An 11,320-nucleotide genomic window follows, 5' to 3' on the forward strand; every position below is an offset into this window, starting at 1 on the left:
CTGGGGAAGCTGCAACACAGGACTGCAAGCATGCTAAACAACAGAAGCAGCATGCTATAGACAGAGCTAAGAAACAGCTGAGGTGCACTGGATATAGAAAAGGCTATGGGCACCTACAACATTCCGATTGTCGTGCCAAAGACATGTGTTTCAGAACTAGCCACACCTCTATCCAAGCTGTTCCACTACAGATAGAACACTAGCATTTACCCGACAAAGTGGAAAAATGCCCATGTATGTCCTGTCCACAAAAATCGGGACAAATCAAATTCGGCCAATTACCGCCCCCATCGGTCTAGTCCCAATCTTCAGCAAAGTGATGCAAGATGTCATAGACTGTGCTAACAAGTACGATTTACTCACCAATAACCCGATCACCGATCGGGCGAATGATACTTAAGGGGTTGACTGTGGATGGGCAATGGCAGATATTTAGAGACCGCATGGATGAACTACAACAATTGTACATTCCTGTCTGGCGTAAAAATAAAAAAGGGAAGGTGGCTCAACCGTGGCTATCAAGGGAAATCAGGGATAGTATTAAAGCCAAGGAAGTGGCATACAAATTGGCCAGAAATAGCAGCGAACCCAGGGACTGGGAGAAATTTAGAACTCAGCAGAGGGGGACAAAGGGTTTGATTAGGGCAGGCAAAATGGAGTACGAGAAGAAGATTGCAGGAACATTAAGGCGGATTGCAAAAGTTTCGACAGATATGTAAAGAGAAAAAGTTTAGTAAAGACAAACATAGGTCCCCTGCAGTCAGAATCAGGGGAAGTCATAACGGGGAACAAAGAAATGGCAGACCAATTGAATAAGTACTTTGGTTCGGTATTCACTAAGGAGGACACAAACAACCTTCCGGATATAAAAGGGGTCAGAGGGTCTAGTAAGGAGGAGGAACTGAGGGAAATCCTTATTAGTCGGGAAATTGTGTTGGGGAAATTGATGGGATTGAATGCCGATAAATTCCCAGGGCCTGATGGACAGCAAAGGTTATGGGCCCCGACAACATCCTGTCTGTCGCGATGAAGACGTGTGCTCCAGAACTAACCGAACCTCTAGCCAAGCTGTTCCAGTACAGCTACAACACTGGCATGTAGCCGACAATGTGTAAAACTGCCCAGGTATGTCCTGTCCACAAAAGGCAGGACAAATCTAATCCGGCCAGTTACTGCCCCATCAGTCTACTCTCACCCATCAGCACAGTGATGGAAGGTGTAGTCGACAGTGCTATCAATCAGCACTTACTCACCAATAATCTGTTATCCAATGCTCAGTGTGGGTTTGGCCAGGACCACTCATCTACAGAACTCATTACAGCCTTGGTTCAAACATGGACAATAGAGCAGAATTCCTGGTGAGGTGAGAGTGAGTGTCCTTGACCGTGTGTGGCATCAAGGAGCCCTGGTAAAATTAAAGTCAATGGGAATCAGGGCAAAAACTCTCCACTGGCTGGAGTCATACCGAGCACCACGGAAGATGGTTGTGGTTGTTGGAGGTCAATTATCTCAGCCACAGGACATCACTGCAGGAGTTCCTCAGGGCAGTGTCCTAGGCCCAACCATCTGCAACTGCTTCATCAATGACGTTTCCTCCTTCATAAGGTCAGAAGTGACAATATTTGCTGATGATTGCAGCGTACAGTTCCATTCGCAACCCCTGAGAAAATGAAGCAGTCCATGTCCAAATGCAGCAAGACCTGGATGACATTCAGTGTGGGACTGATAAGTGTCAAGTAACTTTTGCGCCACGCAAGGACCAGGCAATAACTATCTCCAACAAATGAGAGTCTAACCACCTGCCCTTGACATTCAACATTAGAACATAAGATGATAAGAAATAAGAGCAGGAGTAGGCCAAACGACCCCTCGACCCTGCTCCGTCATTTAATATGATCATGGCTGATCCGATCATGGACTCAGGTCCACTTCCCTGCCTGCTCCCCATAACTCCTTATTCCCTTATTGGTTAAGAAACTGTCTATCTCTGTCTTAAATTTATTCAATGTCCCAGCTTCCGTAACTCTCTGAGTTAGCGAATTCCATTGATTTATATCCCTATGAGAGAAGAAATTCCTCCTCATCTCAGTTTTAAATGGGTGGCCACTTATTCTAAGATTATGCACCCTAGTTCTCATCTCCCTTATCAGTAGAAACATCCTCTCTGCATCCACCTTGACAAGCCCCCTCATAGTCCTTAATTAATTTGTAAACACTGGATTATTGCAGCTCCAGCATCAACAACATTTGAATCCATTCATGGACGAGAAGGGGTCAAATGGAGATCCAGTAGGATTTGGAAAGGATGATTGCTATTTGATATGAAATGCACAACAGGATGAAATACAAATGGATACATTTATGGTGGAGCTGCTGGTATTGGGTAATAAATTGATGCAACAGGCATGGGTAGGGTCAACAGGGGGAAGGCTTTCAGGACAAGCATCTATTTAACTTGTGTGTTTTCCTTTATGCAGTTAATGCATTTAATCCTTGCCCAATTCCTTATTCATGTGGCAGCCTAATCAGTGAGTGCGTGGGAGGAGTCCCAGCACCAAGCCCAATAGGGTACCTATGTGGGGTATAGTAGAACAGTGGTTATGCTGCTGGAAAAATAGGTAGGAAAAATAAAAAAGCAAATTATTATTTAAGTGGGGAGGGATTACATAATGCTGTGGAACAGAGGGATCTGGGGGTCCTTGTAAACAAAACTCAAAACGTTAGCATGCAGGTACAGCATTTAATTAGGAAAGCAAATGGAATGTTGGCCTTTATTTCAAGGGGAATGGAGTATAAAAGTCCTGCTACAACTGTACAGGACGTTGGTGAGACCACACCTGGAGTACTATGTACAGCTTTGTATATACAGGAGGGATATACTTGCAATGAAGGCAGTTCAGAATGGTTCATGAGATTGATTCCTGAGATGAAGGTGTTATCACATGGAGAAAGGATAAGCAGGTTGGACCTATACTCATTGGAGTTTAGAAGACTGAGAGGTGATCTTATTGAAACGTATAAGATTCTGAGGTGTCTTGACAAGGTAGATGCGGAGAGGATGTTCCCCCTCGTGGGGGAATCTAGACCTAGGGGGCATAGTTTCAGAATAAGGGGTCACCCATTTAAAACAGAATGAAGAAGAATTTCTTCTCTCAGAGAGTTGTGAATCTTTGGAGTTCTCTTACGCCAGAGATCAGTGGTGGCTGGGTCACTGAATATATTTAAGTTGGAGATAGGCAAATTTCTGGCCGATAAGGGAGTCAAGGATTATGGGAAGAGGGCAGGTAAGTGGAGTTGAGGCCATGATCAGATCAGCCATGATCTTATTGAATGGTGGAGCAGATTTGAGGTGCCAAATGACCTACCCCTGCTCTTATTTCATATTTTCTTATATAAGTAATCCAGAGACCTGGACTAATGATCCAGAATCAAAAACGAAGATGACTTGCTTCCACTGTAAAAGTGAGTTCTCAGGTGGCTGAAAAGATCAATGTGGGACCTACAGTCTCTGTCACAGGTAGGGCAGACAGTGATTGAAGAAAAGGGGAGCTAGGGAGCCTGGGTTGACACACGCTCCTTCTGCTGTCTGCGCTTGGTTTCTGCTTGCTCTCAGCGATGAGATTTGACGTGCTCAGCACCCTTCCAGATGCTGTTCCTCCACTTTGGGCGGTCTTGGGCCAGGGATTCTCAGGTGTCGGTGGGGATGTTGCACTTTATCAAGGAGGCTTTGAGAGTGTCCTTGAAGTGGTCCCTCTGCCCACCTCGGACTCGCCTATCATCACTGCCCTGTACACCATAGGCTTGGTGCCAGTTTTGAGGTACAGGTTTTCAAACATTCCTTTCCTCAGGCAACCAAAGGCTGCGCTGATAGCGGTGTTGGATCTCGTCATTGATGTCCTTACTGACAGTAGGCTCCTGAGATATGGAAAATGATCCATGTTGTGCAAGGCCGTGCCGTGGATTTTGATGACTGGGGGGGAGGGGGGCGGTGGGTGGTGGGCGGCAGTGCTGAGTGGCAGGGTCAGGTTGGTGGAGGACCTTTGTCTTACGGATGTTTAGTGTAAGGCCTATACTTTCATATGACTCGGTGAGGGTGTTGACGATGCCTTGCAGTTCAACATTATTTGAATCCATTCACAGGGGTGAAGCAGAGAAACAGATCCACTGGGATTTGGACAGGATGAGTGGTATGGGACTAAATACAAATGGATACATTGGGTTTATGAATTCAGGTATTAGGCACTGGGGTGCAGGGTGAGGCAAGTGTTTTTCCAGAGTGTTTGGGGATCTGAACAGTGGGAAGGGAGGAGGTAAAAGGACAGGTGTTGCATCAGCTGCACTTCCACAGGAATGTGCTGTAGGAAAGGGAGGGGATGTTGGGGTGATTGAGAAGTGGACCAGGGTGTCACGGATGGAGAGGTCCCTTTGGAATGCTGAAAGATGAGGGAAAGGGAAGATGTGTTTGCTGGTAGGATCACTCTGGAGGTGGCGGAAGATGAATGTGGAGGCTGGTGGTGTTGAAGGTGAGGACAAGGGGAACTGTATCGTGTTCTGCGAGTGAGGGCAAGGGGTTAGAGCAGAACTGCGGGAAATGGAACGCACATGGTCAAGGGCCATGTCAATCATGGAGAGGATATGGGGCTGAAATTTCAGCTCAGGGTATAATGGCCAGGAAGAGGGATGGAGTCAGTGGCTAGGGAATGCAGTTTGTGGTGGTGAAATTAATTTTAAAAATAAGTGCCTGATTCATATTGGTAAGACGTTTGTTAAATAGATTTAAGCTGAGCAGATCGCACTCTATGACTGTTACAGAATAGTGCAAGACATTAACCTATTGTAACACCATATTCTAGAATGCTAATACTCACTGAACCATGGGGCATTGGGAAGTTAAAAATATACAGTGTGTAAGGAACAAAAAGGGAACATAGCCAACATTCTTGGATATGTTCTCTCTTCTCTTGACAGTCAGTGTGAGCCCATAGGCTGCTTTACCCCTTCATAGTCTTCTCAGCTACTTCTGCCTCACGTTCTTCCACATAGGCCAATGAGGCCAAAACAAGGAAAGAGAAAATAGGCAAGAAAGGCGGGTATGTATGCTTCAAATGATGTCAGAGGAAGTAGTTAACACGGGAGAAAGACAGTTTAGTTTGTTCTTAGAATCATAGAATCACAAATTTACAGCACAGAAGGAGGCCTTCTTGGCCCATCGTGTCCAACCAAGAGCTATTCAACCTAATCCCATTTTCCAGCTCTTGGCCCATAGCCCTGTAGGTTACGGCACTTTAAAGTGCACATCCAAGTCTTTTTTAAATGTAGTGAGGCTTTCTGCCTCTACTACCCTTTCAGGCAGCGAGTTCCTGACTCCCATCTCCCCCTGCGTGAAGAAATTTCCCCTCATATCTCCTTTAAACCTCCCCCCAATTACTTTAATTCTATGCCGCCTGGTTGTTTACCCTACTGCCAAAGGAAACAGGTCCTTCCTATCCACTATCTAGGCCCCTCAATCAGGTCTCCCCTCAGCCTCCTCTGTTTCAACAGAAACCGACCCAGCATCTCCAATCTTTCCTCAGCCAAAATTCTCCAATCCAGGCAACACGCTTGTAAATCTCCTCTGCACCCTTTCCAGTGCAATCACATCTTTCCTGTAATGTGGTGACCAGAACTGCACACAGTACTCCAGCTGCAGCCTAACAAGTATTTTATACAGTTCAAGCATAACCACCTTGCTCTTGTATTCTATGCCTTGACTTATAAAGGCAAGTATTCCATATGCCTTCTTAACCACCTTATCTACCTGAGTGGCTACCTTCAGGGACCTGTGGACCTGAACTCCTAACTCCCTTTGTTACTCTACTCTTTTCAGTGACGTACCATTTAATGTGTATTCCTCACCTCGTTAGACCTTCATTAATGCATTACCTCACACTTATCTGGATTGAATTCCATTTGCCACTCTCTTGCCTACATGACCAGTATATTTGTATCTTCTTGCAGTCCACAGCTTTCTTGTTCATTATCAGCCACACAGCCTATTTTAGTTTCATCTGCAAACTTCTTAATCATACCCCCAACATCCAAGTCCAAGTCATTAATACATACCACAGAAAGCAAGGGGCCCAGTACTGAGCCCTGTGGAACCCCACTGGATACAGCCTTCCAGTCACAAAAACACCCATCAACTTTTGCTTTCTGCCTGAGCCAATTTTCAATTCAATTGGGCACTTTGCCCTGGAACACATGGGCTTTTACTTCACTGACCACTGTCATGTGGGACCTTGGCTAAAATCCATATATACCATATCATACACACTGCTGTCATCAACCCTCCTTATCTCCTTGAAAATGTGACATATCAATGCAAGATTTGATTAACCTTGGCTCAGTTGCTGCCACTCTTGTCTGAGTCAGACTATCTCAGCACAAGGACTCAAAGGATAAGGAGAGCAGGCTCTTTGTTAAACCTCTCCAATATTAACAAAATAATCATACATAACCTGCATGGTTATACAGTTGACAATCAACCATGATTTTACAGAATGGCAGACCAGTCTCAAGGATCCATTGGGCATTCTCCTACTTCTAATGGTATTAGCATGGAGTGGGGTGAATATTGACTTGATATATTTTGAGATACATGTGTAAACAATAAACCGTTAGCACAGTTGAGCTCAGAACAAGGAATGCTTGCAGATGAACCACATAGTGTTCAGCATCTTACATTTGTATAGAACTTTGGCTAGATAACATGTAGAGTACTATGGACAGTTCTGGTCTCCATAGAATCACATCATAGTACAGCACAGAAGGAGACCATCAAGTCTGTGCTAGCTAGTCCAGTTCTTCTCAAACCCTGCAATTTTTTGAATTGCCTTGTAAAACAATATATGGTAATTGAAAAATAAGCAGCCACTAAACATACAATGAGACAAAACAAAATCCAAATGGAGAATAGTTTATTTGCAGTTATGTTACCTTGCACATGAAGAGCCCCAGTCTCATAGCTCTTTGTACAAAGTCACAAGCCATCATTTTTTACAGGACAGGGGTCTAAATTATATAATTTAAGTACTTAACATAATAAGCTTGATCCCAGTCAATCAGTTTATTCACTCCCCCAGGGTGTGCTTGTTAAATAGGTACTCTCCCAGGCCATTCTCAGAGGCTCCCAGTCTCTTCAGGTTGGTGATGTGATCTCCAAGCTTCTTGATCATCTTCACTTGTTCATCCAAGTAATGGGTCTCCAGGAAGTCACACAACTGAAAGAGGGAAACTAGTTATGTCCAGCAGCAGATATCAAGGAATGTCAGCTTCCCCTTCAGAGTCTGGATTTTAATCCTTTGAACTGGAGGATAGTCAAGTGGTGCAATTGAGATTGATGGAATTACTGCATCATTAGATTAAACTTATTGCACGATGCGTGCTCAGATCCTGGGACACATGTACTAGTCACTGTCCACAGAAGGTCAACTACCCCGTCCCTTCCCAAACAAAAAAAAGTAGACACCAACACAAAGCTATTAGGCATGGAGATCTTTTAATTAGGCCCAAGCACAGCAAGGTTCTACAACCTCCAACTTATCCAAAAGACCACATGAGGAACTTACATGAGGGTCTGACCTCTCAGTGGAGAGTTTGTGCAGATCCAGCAGACTCTGGTTCACATTCTTCTCCATCTGCAGAGCTCTCTGCATCACGACCAGACCATTGCTCCACTCATCCTCCTCTGGTTTCTGGAAAGTAACTAAATTCTAAGTTCACTTATAATGGATTAAACAAACATTAGAAAGTACTGAAGGAAATTTGGGGTGCTATCAAAAGTCTACTTTACCATGAACCCATTTGTTAGAATACAAAATTGCCATTAAGCTATCACAAACACCAGAGTCATATTGATAAGGCAAATAGTTTAGATGTGTTTAGAAGGGAAACAATGCAAGTGCATGCTCAGAAACACAAACAGGCCTGAGTTGCTCCTATTTTTTTGGAGAAACTAGTTTAGAATGGAGCATTAGAAATTCTAATTCTCAGCATTTGGTTTGCTCCAGTTCTAGCAATTTAGAGTAGTTTCATTTTAGAACAGATTTTTCTTCTTCTTCAAAAAAAAAGGGAACATGTCCAGCCACTTACACCTGTTTTGCAAGGCAGCGAAAACTTACTCCATTCTCAGTTAGTTTGGAGTAAGTGTAGATCTTTGTACACTCAGAAAAACCTTGCCTACACTTATCAGGTGTAGGGAATGAGATGTGAGGGGAAAGGGAGGGGAGAAAGAGGCTGAACAGGAGGGAGGCCCAAGTCTCGACCTTCAATGCCCAATGAGCCCATTCAGCCAGGGCTAGGGGCAGCGTGTTTCAGGCCCCTCCCATGCAGCCTGCACAGACTCAGGCTGTGAGGAGCTACTGCACATGCACGCACTAGTGCGCATGTGAAAAATCCCAGCACTGTTTTCAGCAGGGACCTGGCTCCGCCCTCCATGCGTTCTGCCATGCTGCACCAAGGACCTGGATTAACCGGATGGAGGGGAGAATACCAAGGCAAAGAAGCGCCATTTGGTCTAAAACATCGGCGCACCATATGGAGGTGTGTCGTTCTAACCCGGGGGGGGGGGGGGAAAACAAATACGGCATTCAATATCATGGCTGTTCATGCAACTTCAGTACCTAACTCCTGCCTTCCCTCCATACCCCCCGATCCTTTTAGTTGCCAGGACCACATCTAACTCCCTTTTGAATGCATCAACGAACTGCCTCAACAACTGCTGTAGTAGAGAATTCCATAGGTTCACAATTCTCTGGGTGAAAGTTTCTCCTTGTCCCAGTCCTAAATGGCTTACTCCTTATCCTTAGACTGTGACTCCTGGTTCTGGACCTCCAACATCAGGAACATTCTTCCTGCATCTAACCTGACCAACCCTGTCAGAATTTTATATCTATAAAATGACCACCAATGCATCTATTATTTCTAGGGTCACTTCCTTAAGTACTCTGGGATGCAGACTATCAGGCCCTGAAGATTTATTGACCTATAATCCCATCAATTTCCCTAACACCATCTCGTGACTAATAAGGATTTCCCTCAGTTCCTCCTCACTAGGCATTCTGTTCTAGTATTTTCAGGAGGTTGTTATTTGTGTCTTTCTTTTTAGGTGAAGACAGAACCAAAGTATTTGTTCAATTGGTCTGCCATTTCCTTGCTCCCCATTATGAATTCACCTGATTCTGACTGCAAGGAACCTACATTAGTCTTCACTAATCTTTTTCTCTTGATTCTCGAAGCTTTTGCAGTCAGTTTTTATGTTCCCCACAAGCTTGCTCTCATACTCTATTTTCCCCTCCTAATTAAAACCTTTGTCCTCTTCTGAATTTTAAATTTCAGCCAGTTGTCTTCAAGTTTGCTCCTTTTTCTGGCCAATTTATATGCCTCTTCCTTGGATTTAACACTATCCAATTTCCCTTTAGCCACAGTTGAGCCACCTTCCCTGTTTTATTTTTACACCAGACAGGGATGTACAATTGTTGTAGTTCATCCATGTGATCTTTAAATATCTGCCATTGTCTATCTACCGTCAACCCTTGAAGTGTCATTCACCAGTCTATCCTAGTCAATTCACATCTCAAACCATCAAAGTTACCTTTCTTTGTGTTCAGGACCCTAGTCTCTGAATTAACAGTGTCACTCTCCATCTTAATAAAGAATTCAACAGATTATGGTCACTCTTCCCCCAAGGGGCCTTGCACAACAAGATTGCTAATTAATCTTCTCATTACACAAGACCCAGTCTAGGATTGCCTGCTCTCTAGTTGGTTCCTCAACATATTTGGCATAGAAAACTATCCCTTATACATTCCAGGAAATCCTCCTCCACGGTATTGCTACTAGTTTGGTTAGCTGAGAGAGAAGGCTCACTGGAATATAAACACCAGCTTGGCTAAATGGCTTGTAAATTGGAAATAATTGCTTCAAAATGTATTGGGAACAATCAGTCAGAGGTGAGCCAGACAGAAAGCCACTCCTTTATTGAATCCAACCTTGATGTCCGCCATGATGATCCGTCCTCCACGCCGATTCTGGAATTCCAACAGTTTCTCAGCATGCTCATGGTTCTCATGTGACTGCTCCTTGAAGAACTCAGCAAAGTGACGCAGGGCAACATCATCCCGGTCAAAGTAGAAGGACTATGGAGAAATCAGAAGAGTATTCGGGTATTATATCACAGACCTATAACTTCAACCTCTTTCTTTCAAGGGCTCAAAGTTCCAATGAATTTGTATGTACATGGTCATGGAAACAATATTTTGAAGAAAAAAAATCAATAGAAAGGAGGTATTGAAGATTTCCACCACCCTTGCAGGCAAGAATACTTCCTGAATTCCCTCTTAAATGGCCTAACTTTAATGTTATTACATCCCCCAATGAAAAGTCAAGGTAGAGAAAGTCCATGGAGTTATTTAGAATGAGGATACAAATTCTGAATTCCATGCATTGAGTGCAGAATGTATACCAAATAAACTTCAAGCTCAAAAGAGCCCAGGATTTGAGATATATTACAATTAAAAATACTCAAAATAGGTGGACTGTGTACAGCACAGAATTTAGTAAATTCACATTACATAGTCTCCATTGTGAAGTGGTCTAAAATGCAAAACTCACCATAGAGAGATAAACATAGGAGGAATAGAGCTCCATGTTAATCTGCTTGTTGACAGCATCCTCACTGTCCTGGTGGTAGTTCTGACGCACTTGAGAAGCCATCTTGAGTCTTTTTTTATAAATCTCAGGTTTGTTGAAGTAACAAACAGAGATTCAATGAATTGCAAATACCTGTATTTATACTGCTGGACAATCCAGGGTGTGGCAGCCTACAAGATGAGTGACAGTTCTCAATATCCAATCAGAAGTTGCAGCCTCTCAGAGCACCAATCAAGTAATGAGAGGAGGGGGGATGGACTCCCAGAGCCAGTCAGATCTTTGAAGAATGAGCATCATTGGCTGACAACTCAATGAGGATCTCAATTGTCCTAACTTTCCTCAAACACAGTTCAAATATTCAGAATCACAGGTTTAAATGAATCCTCTACTCTTTAGGCTAATCAATTGGGAAAAACGTAAACCATAAATGCCCCCTTTATAAAGGGGAATAAACACTCAGTTCCAAACATGACAAAACTAACATAAATACTTTTCAAATTATAATTTAATTCCCTGTATCCACGCTGCACTCCAGTCCCTCTGGTGCCCACCGGTCACGGAAAGCCTCCAGCATACCGGCAGACACTGCTTGCTCCCTCTCCAGGGACACCCGGGCACGGACATAGCCGCA

General features: G+C 43.8%; 1 protein-coding gene across 1 annotated transcript; it reads right to left on the bottom strand.

The window, feature by feature from the left end:
• Positions 1-7,109: 7,109 nt before the first annotated feature.
• Positions 7,110-10,752, bottom strand: LOC139262223 (ferritin heavy chain-like). Its single transcript, XM_070877368.1, has 4 exons — positions 10,651-10,752; positions 10,029-10,175; positions 7,608-7,733; positions 7,110-7,259 (listed from the first exon to the last, which is right to left on the bottom strand). The coding sequence occupies exons 1-4, from the start codon at positions 10,750-10,752 to the stop codon at positions 7,110-7,112; spliced, it is 525 nt and encodes a 174-aa protein (XP_070733469.1).
• Between the last annotated feature and the right edge of the window lie 568 nt (positions 10,753-11,320).

This window comes from Pristiophorus japonicus, chromosome 4, assembly GCF_044704955.1.
Source record: "Pristiophorus japonicus isolate sPriJap1 chromosome 4, sPriJap1.hap1, whole genome shotgun sequence".
NCBI classification, from domain to species: Eukaryota; Metazoa; Chordata; class Chondrichthyes; family Pristiophoridae; genus Pristiophorus; species Pristiophorus japonicus.